We start from the raw sequence: 23719 nt of genomic DNA, 5'->3' as shown, positions 1-23719 counted from the left end.
TGTTTTAGAAGGTTTGTGAGTTGCCTCACTTTTTGATAGTCTATATACAAGAGTCACTATAACACATCGAAGTTTCACAAGGTAGGCTTTTTTTTTTTTTGCCTTGACCGTGCTAGAGGTTCAAATGAAGTTCCTTTGAATATTGCACAAGCTTCAAGCTTTACAAACAAAAGTTAATAGAAGGCAAACAAAAAACCATTGAACATGAAACCAGTTGACTCCATGACATCCTCATTGGTGATGTAAACATATCCTCTGAAAGTCATAATTCTCAGGATACAAGTCTCCCAGCAGCAGTGCAGGCAGCCAGCGCATAGAATGGACAATGAGTGCCTTGGGTCACCAGAACATCCACTTTACAGCGGTGTCTGCTTATAAAACGCATATTTCCCACAGCTGGGTGAGCTTGCCTTCTGTTTCTGGGTTCAGCACAATGTGTTGTTGATCAAACTGATTGCCCCCTGTGGGAAAGAAAAATGTGCACAATTTAACCAATAAGAAGTATCTGATCACATCAAAACGAGTACAGCTTTAATTCAATATACTCTTACTAATGGTATTAGCAGGTGATTAATATATATGTAAATGTGTACATTAAAAAATAGTCTAAATGTAGCAATTCGGAGAGCACAAGGTGGAAGTAAAAACACTGGAAATCATGTTTCCCAAATATACTAAACAGCTATCATTATACAACAGTGCCACTAGTTAAATATCATCTGAAAAATACATTTGAATTAACTATTGGTCATTACTACAAGGGTTACACTGCAACAGGGTATATTCTGCTTAGCTTCTACTCTCAGGATTTATATAAAACATGCATTTTCTTAATAACATACATGTTATACTTACCTGCTCTGTGGAATGGTTTTGCACAGAGCAGGCCTGAACCTTCTCTTCTCGGGTCCCCCGCTGGCACTTCTGGCTCCTCCCACCCGCCAAGTGGCCACCATAGCAAGTTGCTTGCTATGGGTGCACTTGTGCAGACTTGTTCCCGCTGCTGTCTCTGAGTTTCTGAGGAGGGAGAGAGCGGATAGCTGCTGCTTTCATTAAAAATTATGGATTAAGATCAGGCTCAGGTAAGTATAAGGGGAGGTTGGGGGAGCTGCACTCAGAAGGTTTTTTACCTAAATGCAAAGAATGCATAAGAGCCCTTTCACACTGAGGAGTCTTGCAAGCGCTTTTTAGCATTAAAAAAAGAAAAAAGTGCCTGAAATGCTCACGAAAAATGTTTCCCATTAAAATTAATGAATGCTTTTACACTGGGGCAGTGCGCTGCCAGTGCAGTGAAAAAATCCAGCATGCAGCATCTTTGGGGCATGTTTGCAGAGCTTAAAAAAAAGCACTTCAAAATGGTTTTTGGAGCAGTTTTTGAGTCACGTGTCCTTTAAAAAGCGCACCACAAATGCCTGAAAAGCACAGCAAAAGCACTCAGCATTTTATTGGCAGTTTAGAAGTGCCTCAGTGTGAAAGGGCTCTTAAGGTAAAAAGCCTTCAGCCTTTAGAACCAGTAAAACTCCATGTTTAATGCCAATTTACCTCATTTGTATGGTAATTAACCGCTTGCCGACCGCTGCACGACTATTTACTGCGGCGGTCAGCCCCTCACAGGCAGAGCGACATAGTACTACGTCGCTAGCCTGTGAGGGTCTAGGGAGCGAGCGCGCGCCCCTGGAGGCGCGCTCCCGCGCGGTCACGGACCCCCCCGCGCGTGTGACCGGCGGACCCGATGTCCGCCGGTCACTCGGCGATCGTCGGTGCAGAGGGAGAAAGGCAGGCGGCTAATGTAAACAAGCCGCCTGTCATTCTCCCCTGTGTATGAATGGTGATCATACGGTTCTACTATGTAGGACCGTTGATCACTGTTCATACACCTCAAGCCACAGCCAATCACAGTTAGAATCATGCCCCTAGGGACACACATAACCCCTCCCTCTCAAAAAAAGTTAACCCCTTCACTGCCAGTGTAATTTTACAGTAACAGTGCATATGTATAGCACTGATTACTGTAGAAATGTCACTGGTAACCCCAAAAGTGTCAAAAATGTCAGTTAAGTGTCCGATCTGTCCGCCGCAATGTCGCAGTACCGCAAAAAAAAAAATCGCAAATCGCCGCCATTACGCGTTAAAAAAAAAACAACAAAAATGACAAAAATCTTTCCCTTTGTTAGTAAAACCGATAACTTTTGCGCAAACCAATCAAAATACGCTTTTTGCGATTTTTTTTTTACCAAACATATGTAGCATAAAACAAATTGGCCGAAAATGTTAAAAGATTTTGATTTTTAAATTTTTTTTTTGGGGAATTTCATAAAAAAAATGTGAAAAATATTGTTATTTTTGCAAAATTTACGCTCTTTTTTTGTTTATAGCGCATGATCAAAAAATCACACAGGTGATCAAATACCACCAAAAGAAAGCTCTGTTTGTGGGGAAAAAAAAGACGTCAAATTCGTTTAGGTACAGCGTCGCACGACCACGCAATTGTCCGTTAAAGTCACACAGTGCCGAATCGCAAAATAGGCCCTGGTCAGGAAGGGGGTAAAATCTTCCGGGGCTTAAGTGGTTAACTATTTTAATTTCAATAATTTTTATTTGAAAATTTCAAGGTACAGAAAGTATGCATTTGTGAGTTTACACAGTTAGCTGCCAGGACAGTGAGACTCAATGGAATAACATCCTGTTCAGGCATTGGAAAAAGCTTGCAGGTATATGGAACATGAAGCCATAGATACAGGATTGTCTAGTAAAGTACCTTGAAAAGAGTTTGACCAACAGGAAATATATTGGTCTGAACTGAGCCAGGAATGTAAATGGGGGGCATACTTGAAGGGAGAGGGACAAAAGCGAAGGCCTCAGAGAAGGAGAATGTAGCAAGAGAAAGTTCCAGTAGTGGGTAAAGGATACAGAGGCTGTCCTTCCCCTACAAGGAAGAGTAACTTTCTCCTGACATTGAAGGATAGGCATATTGTATCCAAGGAGACCCTACCACAACCAATTTCTTGTGAGTACCTTGGAGGACTCTGGAAAGTTTTTTGTTTATAAAGAACAAACTGATGCACTGGCAGACTTCTGCAAAACTAGTGAATTGTTTTTTTCTGACTTTTGCTATGGTCCATTTTACTGCTAATAAAACATGGGTTGCTAATTTAAATTGAGTTTTAGAGAGGACTGGATGTTTCAGATGAAATAAATCAAACCAAGAGTCTCCCGGAATGAAATAGTGGAAACATTTTTGTAAGAGTGTGAGGCAGTGGCAGAACTACCAGGGTCGCAAAGGTGGCACTTGTGCCTGGGCCCTGGCATTCTGCCACCGTGGGAAGCCCCAAGACGTCAGGAAGGGGACCCGCTGAGGGACCACAATAAAGAACCCCCCAACAGGAGTAAAGGGTCCTGGGACTATGGAAAGGGCCCCGGATGGAGGTCAGGAGGGCCCTTTATGGTTTCTTGCACTGGGACCCTGAATGTTCTAGTTACACATCTGGCTTGAGAACCTTGGTCCAAAACCTTCTGAGCATGAGGCAGGTCTACCAAATGTGTAAAACATCCCCTAAGTCAGCACAGCCACTAAAGCAACCATCTCCATGAGATAGATAAAGGTGTTCTAGCCAAGACGGGACCATGTACACTCTTCTAACAATCTTAAAAACAGATTCAGCTAAATTTGTTTACAGAGCAGGGAGCAACTGTAGACCAGATTTGTAACCAGTCATCTCTAGATTTAGTCCATCCTCCATTTAGAAATAAATAAAAACATGGCCCTGTCTCAAATTTTTTTTTTTTTTTTTTTCAGATATGTTGCTGCCATCAATTTCAAAATGACCTTAATTTCTTCCAAAATAGGACATTTTCTCAGTTTAAACATTTGATGCTTTTTTTCTATTTTATATTGTGAATGAAATATGGGTTAATGAGATTAGCAAATCATTGAGTTGTTTTTATGTAGATTTTACACAGTGTGCCAACTTTTGCAATTGGGGCTGTAGTTTTATTAAGGAATACAAGCCTTCCTCTAATTGGCCAAGTTGGTCATTGTGATGTGATCCATCTGCCTCTTGCCCCTACTGCTTCCGGGAAACCCATTAAAACTTACTTTATTTAGCGAATGCTCTATTACAGCATACTCAGGAACCACATCTTACTCTAACCGAAATAGTTAATTTGGACCAGCTTGGCCCAAACAAACATGGAAATCTACTTTAAGTGTCCCTATGGGGGTAAAGTTTGTTTACTTGAAATGTAAAATCCATAGGTAAAGCTGAAATACACAGGCACAGCAAGGGGATTGCCAGTATAGATGACAAGACTCTATGCAAACACAGCAGGTTTCCGATGACTGTGACTGATGTCCTACCACACATGTTTATATCCTCTCGATGACGTGGTCTGCAATGCATGTATATATACACAAGTGTCAGGCTTGGTCATAGGAAATAATATTTGTCTTAGAAGGATGTACCAATCTAGCGGTCAACTAGCTCTGTATGACTGTGTGTGATTCATGCAAATTCAGAGTACAAGCTACAGCAGTCAGATATGAGGCAAACATCCCATGCACAGGCTGCAGGCAAATAGAATAGCTGAGGTCTTCCTGTATTGTATTTTGAGTTTGTTGGGAGAGTAGAGACAAAGCCAATTAACACTGAAGGTTTAAATAATGATGCAAGAGCGGAGGAAGGTCAAATAGCAAATTGACACTGAAGGCACAATTACCCCGCAAATAGATTAACATTAGATGCCAGAATTCTCCCATGTGTTCTGAGCGGAACAGCAGCCTCAGGTCACTTGGATCATGCTGTGCAACATCCTCTCTTTATTTAGGAGCCTACAGTGGTTGGGTATATCTGAATGGCATAGGTACATAACTATATAATTTGTGCTGCCAGAAAATAAAATGACTGGTAGTGGCATGGCCAGCACAGTTGTGCCTGGCATCCCTTTATCCATTTCAAAGTAACAATTTCCTTTTATGCTCAAGTATACCCTTAAAATACACCTTACCTTTGACATCTAAAACTAGATTTGGCTTTGATCGGCTGTGGATTCTGCCCTCCGGACTGATATTCCAAAGAGCTGGAGATACTCCAGGTTCATCGAGGCTGAAGCCAAGTTTACTGCCAGCGGTGATCAGGCTCCCTGCACTGGCCATACTGCATTCTTCAGCAATCTGTTGGTTGCAAATGATTGAAATTACTATAATGTATACTAATGTATTCCTAACAAAAGAAGCATGTAACGCAAAGATAGTGGAGAGAAAACATATAGTGGATCATCATGTAGTAGACCAGCAACTTTAAAAGACATTATATAGGTTCAGGTTAATGTACCACAAATTAACGAAAAGCTTTTGGATTTTAACCATTATTGGCATTTCTACATCTGTTTGGTATAGCAGATCTGCTTTTTCCTGATGGTATTATATCTAGGTAAACACCACAAACTTTACCTAGCCAGTTATGGACCTGGGATGAACCTCATACATCCTACAGATGGATACCTGCAGGTATAGCTATCAGAACCTGTTGTCAGTTTGACAGTCAAAGTTGTAATCTGTGAAGGAGAGCTGCTGTCAGTGGCCCTTTACTGCTAAAGAGAGATGTTTCAGCATAAGTGCTTGTTGGCAAGGAAACAAAAATGAATACAATGTATCAGAGTTGGTTCACACTGTGGCGACTCAAAGTCGCCCCGACTTTGAAGTCGCCCGTGCAGCACGACTTCATTGCGGCTTGCAAACGACTTCTCATAATAGAAGTCAATGCAAGTCGCTCCGACTTCGCCCAAAAGTAGTGCAGGAACCTTTTTCTAAGTTGGAGCGACTTGAGTCGCTCTGATTAGAACGGTTCCATTGGACAGCATGGACCGCTACTTGTCAGGCGACCAAGTCGCCTGACAAGTCGGAGTAGTGTGAACCGGCTCTTAGTGGCAGATGTCAAAACCAGCTAATTGCAATGTATCTATTTTTTTTTTTTAAGTACACAAATGATACAGAAGACAATCTGGGAGCAGAAAAAAGAAAGTGGAGTATTGTTGTCAAATAAATCCCACTACTGCCCCCCCAGCACCTGGCAACACAGGTGATTCCAGCCAGGACCCGAAGGCACCCGAACACCGAAACATGTCACAGGACATCCACACAACACTGATACTTTTAAAACAACTAGCATTAATAACTTTAAAGTAGTAATCTATTTCTGCACTTTTTCACAATTTATCTCACAAATAAATATTTACAAATAAAATGTGTTTTTTTTTCTTTTATCCCTTAAGCCCCACAAAATCCCAAACACAAACTAAATCATTAACCCTGGAATTCATAAAGACTCATGTAGACAGATTTTACAAAAGTGTCTCATGTTGTGCAACACTTACCAAATACATGTACCTGTCTAGCACCTGTGACACCTTCACAAAATCTATGCCAGGGTCTCTTAAGCTGGATGCACACTATACAATTTTCTTTACATTTTTTTCCTTTAGATTTACCAAAACCGTATAATATGAGGTCACACCTAAACACTTTCAATTTGTATGCAATCTGGCAGGCCCTTGCACTACATAGTTGAAGGTAAATCTAAGTTGGATAGTGTGTATCCAGCTTTACTGTACACCAAAATAGAGTTGAGTTGATCATAATTTCCTTCATGTTCATAAGATACAAAGGGGTTGATTTATTAAAGGGAAAAAGACTGTGCACTTTGAAAGAGCAGTTGCTCCAGAGTTTGGTAAATGAACAGAAACTCTGCTGACTTCCATCATCCAATCATGTGCAAGCAAAAATACATTTTTTTTCCCCTTGCAAGTGATTGGGTACTCTTTGCAAAGTGAAGTCTTACCTCATGTACTAAGCTTTGGAGCAACTGCACTTTGCGAAGTGCAGAGTCTACTTGCCTTTAGTAAATCAACCTAGGGCTGGGCAAAAAATCGATTTATCGATTTTGTAGTGTAAAACAATTTTTATTTTGCAAACTCGAATTTTTTGCCACAATAGTGTTTTCTGACTTTTCCTCATTTCGTCCTTGTGCGTTACCATAGCGCGATATGAGCCAGCCCCCGCCCCGCGTAACCGACAGTACACACACACTAGAGGTCACTCAGGGGCCCCCATGGCCTGCATGCGGGACACTTACCTGTACAGGCAGGCTGCCCTGGGCTCCAGCCAGCTCCTAGTCCGCTGCACACCGCACAGCCAGGCCCAGGAACCGGCCACAACACACCGAGAACTCCCCAGTAATCGGACCACCACCGCTGCCACTGCCATCTCTGCTCAGAGTCTACGAGGAACGGGCCAATCAGCGGCCATCGCCAGGCCTGAATGTGCTGTCAGCTGCCGGGAGAGGAAGCGGGCAGTGCGTCTGAGGGGAGGCGGGGTTATACCTGTACAGGGGCTGTGATAGGTACAGAGACTAGCCACACCTGTACAGCGCTTCTCCCCAGTCCTCCACCAGGTGTGAGCTCTCCTCCTGTGAGCCTTCCCTCCCCGCTCAGCGCCCCTCATTCCACACAGTCCTTGTGCATTACCATAGCGCGATATGAGCCAGCCCCCGCCCCACGTAACCATAGACAGTAAAAGAAGCGCGTAACACAGTCAAAACAACATGGCAGCGTGTAGTACTAGCAGAGAACTACTTCCAAAGAAAGGCACAGGTAATTCCGTAATTTGGAACTGGTTTGGTTTTGATGCAGCAGACAAAACACAGACGAAGCCTTGCTGCAAAATATGTTTCAAGGCTGTTGCTACTGGAAGCAGCAGTACAACAAATCTTTTCCAGCACCTGAGGAATAAACATCGCGAAGAATGGGAGAAGTGCAGCCGGCTCCATAGCGAAATGATGTCTGCAGTCATTTTTTAAGTGCATTGAAAAAAAAATCGAAAATCGAATCGAAACTCGAATTTTAGCTAAATTTGGCACATAAGTCGCTGTCAGAACCAAAAGTGTCGCAGATCCTTCATGCATTTGGTGCAACACATTAACACCAGGATTAAGCAGCTTTATTGAATTCCCCCCTATATATTCAAATAAAAAGCAGGGGACCCGCAGAATAAAATTGTAGTATTTGCACTTTTCTCTTATGTACAATATTAGAACAACTGTTTTTCAAATCTATATTTTTTTAGTAAAAAAATATATCTAAATGTATTGTAGTGCTCACAAACACAATAAAATATATACATTTTCATTGTAAAGTATAAAAAAAATAGTCGAGTCGAGTAAATATGCTCTTTGTGAACATTAGCGTTCATATGTACAGGGGCTAAGTAGGGGGTTTTAAAAATGTTTTCACTTTTTTTCATATCATTTATTTTAATTAAATTAACCGCTTCCATACAGAGCAGTTAGACACCCTTCCTGCCCAGACCAATTTTCAGCTTTCAGCACTCTCACACTTTGAATGACAATTGCTCAGTCATGCTACACTGTAACCAAACAAAATTTTTATCATTTTTTTCACACAAATAGAGCTTTCTTTTGGTGGTATTTGATCACAACTGGGTTTTTTTTTTTTTTCGTGATATAAGCAAAAAAAGAGCAAAAATTTTGAAAAAAAAACACTTTTTTTTTAGTTTCTATTATAAAATGTTGCAAAAAATTAATTTTTCTTCATACATTTGGGCCAAAATTTATACTGCTACATATCTCTGGTAAAATTAACCCAAATTAGTGTATATTATTTAGTCTGTGTGAAAGTTATTGAGTCTAGAAGCTATGGTACCAATTACTGAAAATTGATCACACCAGATGTACTGACTGCCTATCTCCTTTCTTGAGGCCCTGAAATGTCAGGACAGTACAAATAACCCCCAAATGACCCCTTTTTGTAAAGTAGACAGTCCAAGGTATTTAGTAAGAGGCATGGTGAGTTTTTTGAAGTTATAATTTTTTCCCACAATTCTTGGGAATATGAAGAAAATAAAATTTTTTTCTTTTTTTTCCCAAAACGTTGTCAATTTATAAGCTATTTCTAACACATAGCATGTACACAGCAAAAATGACACCCCAAAATTCATTCTGCTACTCCTTCTGAGTATGGTGATACCACATGTGTGAGACTTTTACACAGCCTGGCCACAAAAAGAGACTCCACGTCCAAGTAGCACCATAAGGCGTTTTAGGAGCATAAATAAACATAAAACTTACTACCTATCACACTTTTCAAGGCCCTAGAGCACCAATACAATGGAAAAGTCCACAAAATGACCCCATTTTGGAAAGCAAACACTCCCAACGAATTTTCTCTGAGGCATTATGGGTCCTTTGAACATTTTTTTCCACAAGTTTTTGGAAAATGTGGGAAAAAAATAAAAACTTTTTTTTTTTTTAACACAAAGTTGTCAATTTATAGGATATTCCTAACACATAGCATGTACATAGCAAAAATGACACCCCAAAATACATTCTGCCACTCCTCCTGAGTATGGCGATACCACATGTGTGAGACTTTTTCACAGCCTAGCCCAACATCCAAGGAGCACCATCACGCATCCTAGCCACTTGCCTAGGCCTATTTTTGACATTTGGTGTTTACAAGCTAAAATCAGTTGTTTTTGCTAGAAAACTACTTATAACCCACAAACATTATATATTTTTTTTAGCAGAGACCCTAGAGAATAAAATGGAGATTATTGCAATATTTTTTATCACACCGTATTTGCGCAGCGGTCTTCCAAACGCAATTTTTTTGGAAAAAACTTACTTTTTTTAATTAAAATAAGAAACCAGTAAAGTTAGCCCAATTGTTTTCCATAATGTGAAAGATAATGTTACGCCGAGTAAATAGATACCCAACATGTCATGCTTCAAAATTGCGCACGCTCACAGAATGGTGACAAACTTTGGTACTTAAAAATCCCCATAGGCAACACTTTAAAAATTTCTACAGGTTGCTATCTTAGAGTTACAGAGGAGGTCTAGGGCTCAAATTATTGCTATTGCTCTAACGATCACGGCGATACCTCACATGTGTAGTTTGAACACTGTTTACATATGTGGGCGGGGTTTCCGTATGTGTTCGCTTCTGCGCGCGAGCTCACGGGGACAGGGCGCTTTAATTTCTTTTTTTTTTTTTTACTATTTATTTTATTTATTATTTTTTATTTTTACACTTTTTTAAAAAAAAAAAAATTGATCATTTTTATTTCTATTACAAGGAAAGTAAACATTCCTTGTAATAGAAAAAGGCACGACAGGACCTCTTTTTTGTGAGATCTGGGGTCAAAAAGTCCTCAGATCTCACAAGTACACTAAAAGATAGAAAAAAATAAAATAAAATAAAATAAAATGAAAAAAAAAAAAAGGGACCTTTAAACTGGTTGCTAAGCAACGATGTTTGCCGTCGCTCCGGTCCTCCAAGACCATAGAGTCGAGTGAGGGCAAGCTTGCCCTCACTCGACATCCTGTCTGTGAGGATCCGGGACCGGATCGTTTTGCCAGCTGCCGGCGGGTCCGGTAAGCGGGGAAAAGGACCAGAATGCGGCGGGAGGGGGCACCCCTTCCGCCACCCCGGAAGGGTGATCCCGCGGCGAATCCGCTGCTGGGACCACCCTTATCGGAAAGCCAACCGTCCACCGTTTAAAAAAATACCAGGGTTATGGCAGCTATCTGTTGCCATAACACCAGTATTTAGGTTTAAACGGAGGACGTATATAAACCTTTTTGGACTTAGACATGGGGGCTGTATGAAGGGTGACAGGTACTCGGGTACTTTGCTGGGCAGGTGACAGGTACTCTGGTACTGATGAGCAAGTGACAGGTACTCGAGTACTCCGATAGGCAGGTGACAGGTACTCGGGTACTCTTATGGGCAGGTGACAGGCAGGTGATAGGTACTGATGAGTAGTACTGATACTGATAGGCGATACTGATACTGTACTGATGGGTACGGATGATAAGTACTGATACTGATAGGTGATAGGTACTGATGAGTACTGATGAGTAGTGATGGGTACTGATGAGCAGGTGGCAAGTACTCAGGTACTTCAGGTGTCAGGTACTCTGATGAGCAGGTGAAGGTACTCGGGTACTCTGATGGGTAGGTGACAGGTACTCGGGTACTCTGATGGGTAGGTGACAGGTACTCGGGTACTCCGATGATGGGTACTCGGGTACTCCGATGATGGGTACTCGGGTACTCCGGTGACGGGTACTCAAAGTACCCGTGTACCTGTCATCAGAGTACCCGAGTATCTGTCATCAGAGTACCCGAGTACCTGTCATCAGAGTACCAGAGTACCCGTAATCAGAGTACCCGAGTACCTGTCACCAGTCCATCAGAGTACCCGAGTACCTGTCATCAGCCCATCAGAGTACCCGAGTACCTGTCATCAGAGTACCTGATGGGCTGGTGACAGGTACTCGGGTACTTTGATGGGCTAGTGACAGGTGCTTTTTATTGGGGGGGGGGGGGGCAATCAGTGTGTTTGGGGTGCACTGTAATTGGTAACTAGCTGTTACCACAATCTCCTCCTCACACAGGATCAGTGTGTGAGGAGGAGAACACGGTGACAGCTAGTTACCGTGTTCTCTGTTGACATTTGTGACCGGCTGTGATTAGACACAGCCGGTCACGTGGTAAAAAGCCAATTTCATTGGCTCTTTACCTAGATCGGGGATGGGCTCTGTCCGAGGGACGAGCCTCGTCCGCGATCGCTGTGGACGTCATATGACGGCCGCCCGGATCGAGAAAGACTTCCTGCCGCCGTCATTTTATTATGGCGCGGTATGGAAGGGGTTAAGTAAGGCATTTGTACTACTGCAATATGTTGTTTAAAATCAATAAAAAAACTATTGAATACTAAATTAAGTAAGGCATTACATATAATGGAGATAAACAGTAGTTCAATCCATATACTGAAACTATCAGCAACATAGAACAGACAATGTATTACATTTCTGAAACCTCACTTTCTTAAAATAGAAATATTGTTAGAGCCATAGATGAACACAGGCAATGCTCACATTCAAACTATTACATCATTGGTAAAAAAAAACTAAAGCATCAATGGAAAAAGTGACTAACCAGTCTGAACTTCTTGCCTCGAGATGGGTTTTTATAACCACAATAAAAAAAAAAAAAAAAAAAAAAAAAAAAACACAAATAGGGCTCATGCCCACTGCAGCTCAAAAAAAAAGCTGCTTTTACAGGCATTTGAGCTTTTATTTCAGCTTGAAGAAGCTTTTACTTTTTTTTGTGCTCCTTTGCATGTTTTTATTGAGCTTCTTCCAGCTCTTTTGGGCTTTTTTGAGCATAAGCCTTTTTTTCCCCACAAATCCTCCTATATAGTATCTTCTTAACCACTGTATAAACAAAACAAAAGGCTGGAATAAATGTTTTCGTGCTTTTTATCTGCCTGTAAGCGCATGTGCCTGACGACACGTGAAAAAGCCAGTGTGTATTAGCTAACATGGAGGGAGGGTTTCCAGACAGAATAAAATGAAGCTCAAAGGCCTATAGGAGCCGCTTCTTGGAGCTCCTTTGAGCTGCAGTGTGCATGAGCCCTTAGGGAAGATAGTCCTCTCCCAAACACGCACGTTGACATCCTTGAATATTACCAAGGCAGGTTATGACTTGACCTGAACACACACAAAGAAAGGGAGGTAAGAGAGGAGGATGCATTCAGATTAAAGGGAAAAGAAGTAGAGTAGAGCTGGGTACACGCTCTTCAGCAGGCACCAGCTGACTTTCGATCAGTGTGTACAGCAGTGTAAGGACCAGCTTTTGTCGGGGGAACATCCAGGAAAATCAGCACCAACAGCCAATGGCTGCAAGCGCTGCTCAGTGTATTCTGGCAGGAAATTGGGTAGTTCCCCTGTCAGAATACAATAGCACAACAGGGGAGATCACTGCACTAACATTGCTTGTGCTGGTACGGCAATCTGTCGTCTTTTTTTTTTTTTTTTTCATTCAACCCTCTATATATGTAAAGCGCTGCGTAAACTGACAACACTATAAAAGGTACCTGTAATAAATAAATAAATACAAAACTAAGAAAGGCTCATAAACAGCCCATGGAAAAGTCAAAGCTGTTGAAGTCACGGGTCTCAGATTATGAACTTCTAATGCTTATGAGTAAATTTAAAAGGATTACAGTAGTCAACAAGGAATTCTAAAACGTGTAATCTAGGGTGATCTTTATCTGCTTGTTCTGTTTTGGGCCAGTGACTTGCTTCTGATTTCTGGGATGAAGAATGTCACAGTTGTGGGAACATGCACTAAATAAATAATATGGCCAACAGATCTGTTTACCAGCATATTAATAGTGTCTTGTGCTAAAAAAAAGAGAAGATGTGCCTGTGCCAGGAACCACGTTATCTAATGGCACACAGTGGAGTCTTTTACAAGTTGCAGCATTTCCAGAAATACAGTTAATTTTTTAATCTGCCAACTCATTGACATACATTGCAAAATACATTACATGCAATACCAAAGTCATCTTACAGAAAATCATTTGCATAGAGCAAATGCATTTAACCCCTTTGCACAAAAAAGTGTTAAATGCACATTTTAGGCCTGAAGATTAGTTCAAACCCCCAAACATTATATATTTTCTAAAAGCAGGGGCCCTGGAGAATATAATTATTGTAATTGCAATTTTTTAGGTGACATGATATCAGCACATTGGTCTATCCAATGCATATTTTCCATAAAACACACACTAAAACTATTTTTAGTACTCACAATCACAATATATTACACAACAATCATAGAAATATAAAGATGAAGTTGTGTCAAGCAAACAGATATCCAATACAACATCCTTAAAATTAAGCAATACTGTGAAACGGCAGCAAACCGATATCAAAATTTGTCCATAGGCTATATTTTCAAAGCCCTTAAAGATCATCAATTTAGAGATAAAAGTGAATACTGGCCCTAGAACTATTGGTGTGTTTGTCAGGGGAATGACAGCTCTGAACCGGGAAGTGATGCAATTCACATTGCTTCCTGGTTCATTCCCCAAAGAGAGGATTGCAAACATCTACCCAGCGACATCCATCATGCTAATCTCGACCCTGCAGGTGGCACAGTGGAGCCCGGGATACATGGGGAGGGCGGGGGGGGGGGTGTTTATAATTGGGAAGTGGTATATTCTGATGCCTGTGGAAGTGATAAGGTGCCCTAAATAACCTATAACAGAAACCCATCAGTCAGTTTATAAAGTAATACACACTTCCAGCTGGTTTAGTAGGAGTGTGTTTAAAAGCCTCTGCTGACACCAAAGTAAACCCAGTGGTAGTGAAAGGGTTAAAGTGTATGTGAAGCCAACTTGTTTTTTACATTTTAAATAGAATATGGAAGGGTAAAAGCCTAATCTGATTATTTTTAATGCCTGATGCCGCATGGGGGGGATTTCCCTTTACTTTCTGTGCTGGAGATGCAACAAGAAATCTGAGGAAATCGCTAAAAAACGGACAACTCAAAATTTTTGGATTTCCAACCACTTTCTTTCTATCTTAGTGATAATCATCACCAGAATAAACAAGGGAGGTGAATCTCCCCAGTACAGACAAAGTTAGCAATGCAGGGGGTCTAACCATCCCCCACTTTCCCAAAACTAAAAAAATATGTGCCTCTACATACATGTTAACCCTCTGATAACACCGTGGTAATTCTTTGCATACATGAGCCAGAAGAAATGTATTTAACAATGTACACAGGATATATACAGCAGGTAAAATAAATATTGAACACTTCACCATTTTTATAGGTAAATCTACTTCTAAAGGTGCTTTCATTACGTCTGTAACAACTCATGCAATCCATACTTACAAAGAAACCAAAACAAATATGTTTAGAAATAAGTTATGTGTAATAAAATGGAACGACAAGGGGAAAAAGTATTAAACACATGAAGAAAGGGAGATGCAAAAAGGCATGGAAAGCCAAGACACCAGCTGAAATCTATCAGTAAATATTAAACAATCCTGCCTCTTGTCAGTGCAAGGGGCAGGATTTGTTCAGTCTCAACTGATGGCCTATAAAAAAGTGTCTCATTATCAAGGTGAAGAAACAGCTCATGATGGGTAAAAGCAAAGAGCTCTCTCAAGACCTTTGCAACCTTATTGTTGCAAAACATACTGATGGCATTGGTTACAAAAGGATTTCTAAACTTCTGAATGTTCCAGTGAGCACTGTTGGGGCCATAATCCAGAAATGAACATCATTTCACCATAAACTGGCCACAACCAGGTGCTCATCACAAGATTTCTGACAGAGTGAAAGTAGTTATCAGAAGAGTTGTCCAAGAGCCAAGGACCACTTGTGGAGAGCTTCAGAAAAACCTGGAATTAGCAATAATTAATATACTCAATCACCATGGCAGTTTGCCTTAAAAAAAAAAAAAAAAGTTTGTTTACTTTTGCCCTAGACCGGAAGTGACATCATGCCGTCGCTCTGGTCCTCCAAGGCCATAAAAGCACTTTGAGACAATCTAGTCACACTGCCTCCGTAACCAGCTAGGTGCACCGTCGGATAATTTTTCTTTCGCACCGATTGAAGCGGTAAGCCTGAGAAACACCAGCGAGCAGCGGGAGGGGGAAGTTCCCTCCCATCTCTTCAGAAAGCGACCCAGTGGCTAATGAGCCACTCGGATCGCTGTCATGAGAAAGCCAGCCACCCGCTGAAAAAAAATTACTGGGGTTATGGCTGATAGCTTCAGCCAAAACCCTGGTAAACCACTTGCAAAACTTATATATACATATTGTGGTTGGCATGTGGTTAATGGAGCTCCATATCTATCCAAGTATAGATTATTATTATTTACACATTGTGCATGAATAAAAAAAAAAAATTGTAAAAAGACTCACCCGACATCTAATGACTCCTTTTTGATAAACCCATATCTGATCTTCAGCTGCGTTGTCCTCCATGACCTGTATCCTTAAAAGCTTGACATCGTCTACGTTTCCATTTGTTGACATCATCAATCCACTTTCCTTATTTCGAAGCTTAAAGTACAACCGTTTCTGTTCAAAGAAAGGAAAAGCAATATTCAATGTTATAAGTTACTGTAACAAGTCATACCTTACCAAGAGAATAATACATATTTCATGTCTAAAAAATTACAGCACACATATCATTAAAGCCTTAGTTAACTTAAGGTGGTTGTTAAGTCAGAAGTTTTTTTTTATCTTAATGCATTATATGCATTAAGATCAAAAGGCTTCTGTGGGTAGCAGCCTCCCCTTATAATTACCTGAGACCGATTTTCCTCCAGCGATGCGCTGCAGGAGTGCCTCGGCCATTCAGGGGGCCGGGCCGAACCACGGCTCTGTGTCTGCATGGACACGCCTGAATGGCTCGGCTCAGTTACCTCCATAGCAAGCTGCTTGTTGAGGGGACACTCAACAGGAAGGAGGGGCCAGGAGCCTCGAAGAGGAAGATCCAGGCTGCTCTGGGCAAAACCACAGGGCAGGTAAGTATAACACGTTTGTTATTATTAAAGAAGTCTTTAGTATCACTTCAATTTTAAAGCAGCTAATACTGGAACTGGGTATAGGAGAATCTAAATGCTATCTGCAAAGAAACCATTGAGCTTGGCTCTGCTCACTAGCCACTCATGTGACCAATGCAATAAAGCAGATGTAAACCCTTCCTGAATTACATTTTTTTTTTTTTAGCACTGTGTTCTTTTTCTAAAACAAAATACTTGTTTTCACTTTTTCACCATATCATGCAGCCGCACCCTTTATATATAAATGCACTCCAGCAATGGCTGCATTGTATTTTAGATAATAATGCAGAAACACAACTTGAAGAGCCTAAACGAAGGCCTTCATGGCAGGATTGCCCGGGAATATTTCAATGAAAGCTGCAAATTTAAATATACTGAAAATGTCTTTAACATGTTAAAGTTTGTATGAGATTTTAGTGATTGGGTTTACATATACTTTGATCACATGATCTCTGATAAAGCATGATTTTCCCAGATGCTTTGCCTGAACTGTGATCCCCCTGCTTGGCAAAGACAACATCCAGCTAAGCCAAAGCCAAAAGCTACAGTTTTTATTTATTTTTTTAAAAATGGTATCTGACATTCTTCTTTACGCTCTCCTGAAATAACTGATCAACCAATTTATACAAACATGAATTCAATTGATGGAAATACTTTAATTGGATGTTTCTTTATATCTCCCCCCCTCAGTCAAGTAGTACTTCTGATATTTATTTGATGAACGTGTTTACTGAAATACTGTATCAATCCAAGAACATAGTAAATAATCCAGTCGGCATTTAGCTATTATTATAATAAAGGATATATAAAGCGCTAACAGTTTGCGCAGCGCTTTACAATGTTAGGGCAGACAGTACAGTTACAATACAATTCAATACAGAAGGAATCAGAGGGACCTGCTAGTTAGAGCTTACAATCTAAAAAATACTTGAATTATCATTTGAATTATCAGGCAGAAAGTGAAACCTTTAGGCTTCTTCAGTTGTCTGTAAATACCTGTCGTAGGGGGCGTAGTGATCCGATTCTATTCCAGCCACTAAACTGATGCCACTGTGCGATCCTGCTTGGTGAAATTAACAGTTGTCGACCTCTGTAATTAGCGTATTCATAAAACACCCATCTGTAAGGAGAAATGTCTACATTATGACAAGGCATTAGGGAAACTGACATAAAATACACATCCAAAATCATTCATAATGCAAGTATTTTCCTAAATAATTAACCACTTCTGGACCGGAAGGATTCGCCCCCTTAATGACCAGGCCATATTTTGCGATTCGGCACTGCATTATTTTAACGGACAATTGCGCGGTCGTGCAACTCTGTACCTAAATAAAATTGATGTCCTTCTTTTTTCCCCACAAATAGAGCTTTCTTTTGGTGGTATTTGATCACCTCTGCGATTTAAATTTTTTTGCGCTATAAACAAAAAAAGCGAAAATTCTGAAAAAAAAAAAACAATATTTTTCACATTCTACTATATAACATTCCAAAAAAAATAAATAAAAATCTAATTTTTTAAAATGTAAGGCCAATTTGTTGTCTGCTACATATTTTTGGTAAAAAAAAAAAAAAAAAAAAAATGGCAATAAGTGTATTTTGTTTGGTTTGCGCAAAAGTTATCACGTTTACTAACTACGGGTATAGATTTATGTCATTTTTATTGTTTTTTTTACTAGTAATGGTGGCAAACTGCGATTTTTAGCAGGACTGTGACATTGTGGCGGACAGATTAGACCCCTAACTGACATTTTTGACACTTTTGGGGGGACCAGTGACATTAATACAGTAGTCAGTGCTAAAAATATGTACTGTTACTGTAATAATGACATTGGCAGGAAAGGAGTTAACCCAGGGGCGATCAAAGGGTTAAATGTGTACCTAGGGGCGTGTTTCTAAGTGTATGGGGGCGGGGCTTGTGAAATGATCACAGAGACATGCGATCCTATATAGAAGGATCACAGGAGCTCTGTGATCATTCCAGAGAGAAGAACGGTCAGCTGTGTTTACAACAGCCGACCGTCCTTCTCTCCCAGCAGGGAGCGATCGTGGGTGTCAGGCGGCAATCGGAGCCGCCTGCCCTGTGCATCAGAGTCCCTGCTGACGAGTGGGGGTAGGAGCGCGCCGCCGTCGGTACGCGCTCGCCCCCTAGCTGCAGGCGCGCGACTAACGTATACCTACGGTGGTTTGCGCAGGAGGGCCAGCCTGCCGCAGTATTTCTGCGGGGGGCATCTGAAAGTGGTTAAGTTCTAATTCTTCTGTTTCAATGATAACAAGGCCAATGTATCATTACTGAAAACTAAGTTTTACAGTTTCCATTATTGATGCAATGGCATTGCTATCATGAATTCATTTTTCTCATCAATCATTAATTAAAAGAGCACTAAGTTAACATAAACCACTGCCAATTGCAATCACACTCATAAAGGGCAAAACTACTAATGTTATATGTTTACTGTTTTAAATGGATGATCCACACAGAGCAAAAGGAATGACTATGAAATGAATGCACAGTTAAATACTTTCACCATATGTAAAGTCAAATATTTAATTATATTCTACCTTACACACAAACATACATACATACATAGATGCTTCAAGGAAAGAAAAACTGTGGGGGAACAACTCAAGTCCATCTAAATTGAAGGCTTCAGTTTAAAGTAATTGCCAATGGGTGCAAACAATGGGGTTGATTTATTAGAGGCATAAAAGACTGTGCACTTTGCTAAGTGCAGTTGCTCTAGATCAGGGGTGTCAAACTCATCTTTATGGTGGGCCGCATCAGCATTTTAGTTGTCTTCAAAGAGCCTGTTGTATCCGTAAAGACCCGTACACACAATAAGAAAATTGGAAGTATAATTTCGTCCGACTAACGATCTGCCGACTTTCGGATCGTTAGTATGGTGCTTTCGACAGCTGATTACGAATTTTTGTACGACAAAAACTGGATGTGCAGGCTATAAAATTTTTATCGTATGTGAACACATCTGATTTTTGTTTAACTAGTACATTTTTTATCTGAAAAAAATCATAACAGTCAGACTACGCATGCTCAGAAATGAAAGAATACATACAAAACAATTCAACACATCACTTCTGAAGTTGAATTCTGTCATACGAGAATTTTCATATGAAGGTAACCTCTTCACTTTCTATATGAGACTAACATGTAACAAAAAAGGGATGAAAATGAATCTGATAATCTGATCGTGTGTACTAGGCTCAAGACTATATAAATGTATCTACTCTTTATAATAATAAATAATTGCCTCTGCATTTGATTATTACTGTTTTTTGTAGCAAATTAAGGCATGGCATCCACTCCCACTTCTGTAGAAGGTGATGCAAGTCTTAAAGGGAGGGTCGTACACTGCTGCTATTATCCACAAGGAACTTTATTGGAGAATTTGCTGACAGAACATGGTTCTACCATTGTGTTCTGTCTGAGCAGTCTCCAATGACGTTTCTTGTGAATGATACCAGTGATGTGCCACCCTCCATTTCAACTGGCATAGAACTGTATTACTCTCATAACAATTATAAGCATATGTCCAGAGCACCCCACCCTCCCCTTACATCAGATGTCAAGAGCCCCCCTCCCCCCACCATCATAGGTCAAGAGTCAGGAAGAAGCTGAGGCGGAGCTGGGAAGCAGAAAGTACAGGGTCTGGAGGAGGACCAGAAGAGGGCTGGAGTAACTTACTGGAGTCTGCTAAATGCTGAGGCCAGAGGAGGTGGAGACAAAGGGGTTCTGCAGCTACACAGAGGTGAGTAGTTCTGCCCTCCTCTCCAGTCCTGACAGCTGAGATGGGGATGGGGGGGCAGAGACAAGCCTCTACTCAGCTGCACACAGAAGTACAGGATCTGGAGGAATTCTGTCCTCTTCTCTGCTGCCAACTGCTAAGAAAGGCTAGGGACGGAGATGGGGTGAGAGTGGCGCAGCTAAAGGTAAAGTGCAAGGGCCACATTAAATAGCCTGGATGGGCTTGTGTTACACACATGTACTCTAGAGCTTAGTAAAAGATAGGAAGCGCTGCTGACTTCCATCATCCAATTATTTTCCTTGCATGTGATTGGGTATTATTTGCAAAGTGAAGCTTTACCTCATTTACTAAGATCTGAAGCAACTCCCCCTACAGATTGAAACTGTACTAGTAAAGTGCAGAGCTTATTTGCCTTTAGTAAATCAACCCCAATGTACCCCAGTGTTTTCAAAGCCTCTGCAAATCAGGCATAATAATCTCCCAGAGCTAAAGCAGCTCTATTCTGCTGCTGCACGTGTAGCTTGGCAATAAACCATACTATAAAATACTATAAAATACAGTACATGAAGAATCTAAAAAAGGGCTGTCTGCTTTTTAAAATTCCGAAGCAATGAAATAGAGCCCTTTTTTTTATTGGTTAGAAAACCTTGCAAAGTAAGATCATACTCACATTCCTCCAAGGACCTCAAGGGACATTAAATCGGGGGAGTAGCCCATTGCCTGCAGGTCTGTTGATTCTTTGCTAACTTTTACTCTTCTACCTTTGAAGTTTTCCTTTCCAAAAAGTACTGCATTAGGCTCCGAAAATTCCTGTTGGAATAAAGATCATTCTCAGTACAAAATGATTTCAAATGTTACCTGTGTAGCTGCCCATAGACGTGAGATGAAATCACCTGATCCAGCCATTTTTCGTGGTCTTAAGCTGGCAATAAATGGACTGAATGTGCCCACTGACTGTGTTGATAGGGAAAATGAGCGATTTTCTTTCCTACCATCTGTGGTTGCAGGAAGGAAAATTGCATTATCTATGGCTCACCTTAGCCATTCAGTAAGGTGATCTCTGCTGAAGAGGATGGTTAGAGCTCATTGTCTGATACCTCACATTTCATAATAAATAGAATCCTTCTCTAATGCCTTTTCTGCCCAAGCCATCCCAATGGGCTTATTTCTCACTTACCTAGCCCACGGAACCTTAGAATTTTAACTTCTCAGTTCAAAATTTAAAAAAAAAAAAATGCTTTCTGAGAGACTTTCTATATCATTATGTGACCCTCCAGGAGCTTCTTATCCCATCATTCACTGCCTTGCTGTATCACAGAATATGGCGTGTTTACAACTCTGGACAACACCTCCCTCATTACTATATCACCTCTTTTTTATTTCCACTCACTTTCCCATTTCTTCCCTGCCTGTTTTAATGCAAATTGAATGGATTGTTCAGGTGGGTCCTCCTATTCCACAGTTTTAGTAAATCTAAAGGACATTGTACAATCAGATTGCATAGTGTATGGCCAGCTTTCTAGAAGTACATGTGAGGGAGACATTCAACTGTCATTGTTCTTGTAATCCAGGTCCCGCTCAGGGAGTGGGAGGGTCTAAACACACCAGTTTCACTGTAATGCTCCATTCACACAGCTTTGTGAATTGGGCGCACCTTTTCTTGGTGCGTTTTTCCTGTGACAAACATTAGACAGCCCAGCTCAGAAACCCTTTGGGTATATAAAAGTAAAAGAAAAAAGCAGCAGGATTGCCTGAACACCTGGCAGCTCCTGCTCCAAGAATGGTAGACAATTGACATCTGTCTGAAAGAGCACCAACAGTTTAGTTCTGAATGTTATTTTTAAAGCTAAGTTCCAGGCGTTTTTGTATTTATTAAAAGTCAGCAGCTACAAAAAGTGTAGCTGCTGACTTTTATTAAACACACACTCACCTGTCTCATGATCAAGCCATGCGGCGAGTGGGAGCCTCGGTTTTCTTCCTCTTCTCCCCGTGGTGCTGGCATCACTACTGTGGGCACCTGGCTGTGACAGCTCGTGGCTTCACAGTCAGGTGTGCACTGCGAATGCATGAGTCGGGCTTGCGCATCCTGAGTGGACAGGCAATCTTCTGGGACTTGGGACCTGGGAGGGAGGGGGGATAGGAGAACTTCTGCTCGACCAGAAGTGAGAGCGGGTACCTGTCGAACCTAGGTACTCGCGCCCCCCCCCCCCCCCCAAAAAAAATGGCATGCCAAATGTGGAATGTCAGTGGGTCAGGAGGCCTTAAAACGGAAGTTCCACTTTAAATGCAGAATTATATAAGAGGAGAAAAAAACAAACGTGCATCTTCAAAGCCTTTGGTTAACCTATCAAATTCATCAATACAACTCCAAACGTTTCTGCTTTTATCAATGGCTAAAACATTAGAATACCCTGCTGCCACTAATTACACAGTGACAAGAACCAAAATGTAAACCAAGCAGCTTGAATCTAAACTGCACGGGTCATTTGAAATTGCTTACATCTTTATTATCAGTAGGTCCTACAGCCATAAGGGGAGCAGCTGGACACAAGGCCCACTACAACCTCTGCACAGCATGAGAGAATAATAAATGTATTCCACTCCATACTACTGGTCTAGGTTATGTCATCTGTATCAATGTCTACAAGCAGATGTGTTCAAATGAAATGAACCAGAACACAAGACAATACATAGCTAGCAAGAAGAACAGCTTGCAACATAAAAAAGAGTGAATACTGTACTTACATAGCTTATCATCTTTAAAGACCTAAAACTTGCATCGTGCGGGCATCCCATAGCACATAAATTGGGAAAGATGCCTTCTTCTAATACCCAGAGATTGCCTGAGAAGTCTGTTTGGTCATACAAAGCCCACCTAGAAAACAACACATGACTGAAATTGGAAATCTAAGAAAATAAATAGTTCAACAATACAAAATATTGAAAAAATAAAATAAATTTTGGAAGTTCCAAGACTCCAGACATGCCGTAAAAAAAAATTAAACTTGGATCAATTACGGCTGATTTATGTTTCAACTGATATTAAACTGTGAGAAACATTATTTTGAGGTTTGAGAAGACATGGATGTGACAAACTTTCAGTTTTAAAACCTTAGCCACCTTAACCTAAGCCACAGCAGCAAAACTATTACTATATCATGCACAAAATAATTATTACCCTGCCCCCCCCCCCCCCCCGCAAAAAAAAAATAGCATACCAACTAAGATACCTTTTTTTTTTTTTTTTTTACCGGATATTTAAAGTTTAGTCAGCAATACCTGATGGGACGCAAAAGGGTTGATTTAGGGCCGGTTCACACTTCTGCGATGACAGACATCACATGTGATTCAGAGCGCACTGCTCCTAAAATCACATGCAATGTCTGTGCGATGCGAATTCAGTCATACAGATTGTATGGCTGAATTTGCATCTGAATCGCACTGAACACGCACAGGACCCTTTTTTTGGTCCGTAGCAGAATCGGATCGCATGGTGGTTCAC

The 23719-nt window shown here is 40.9% G+C and overlaps 1 protein-coding gene across 3 annotated transcripts in view; it reads right to left on the bottom strand.

Annotated features, from left to right (window-relative positions):
* Positions 1–110: 110 nt before the first annotated feature.
* The window catches only part of CRYBG1 (crystallin beta-gamma domain containing 1), a 399356-nt gene continuing 375747 nt past the window's right edge, over positions 111–23719 (bottom strand). For all 3 annotated transcript variants that reach the window (XM_082249793.1, XM_082249795.1, XM_082249794.1), the window contains 6 exons: positions 22963–23092; positions 20888–21027; positions 17450–17573; positions 15807–15965; positions 5005–5170; positions 111–461 (listed from right to left, as the gene is read on the bottom strand). In XM_082249793.1, the coding sequence (XP_082105919.1) occupies positions 373–461; positions 5005–5170; positions 15807–15965; positions 17450–17573; positions 20888–21027; positions 22963–23092 (808 nt within the window). In that variant the 3' untranslated portion in view covers positions 111–372. The remainder of the gene's footprint in view (positions 462–5004; positions 5171–15806; positions 15966–17449; positions 17574–20887; positions 21028–22962; positions 23093–23719) is intronic.

The sequence above is a fragment of the Pelophylax lessonae genome (genome assembly GCF_965119305.1).
Source record: "Pelophylax lessonae genome assembly, chromosome: 3".
Taxonomy (NCBI): Eukaryota; Metazoa; Chordata; class Amphibia; order Anura; family Ranidae; genus Pelophylax; species Pelophylax lessonae.
This window is presented reverse-complemented; position numbering and strand designations above follow the sequence as displayed.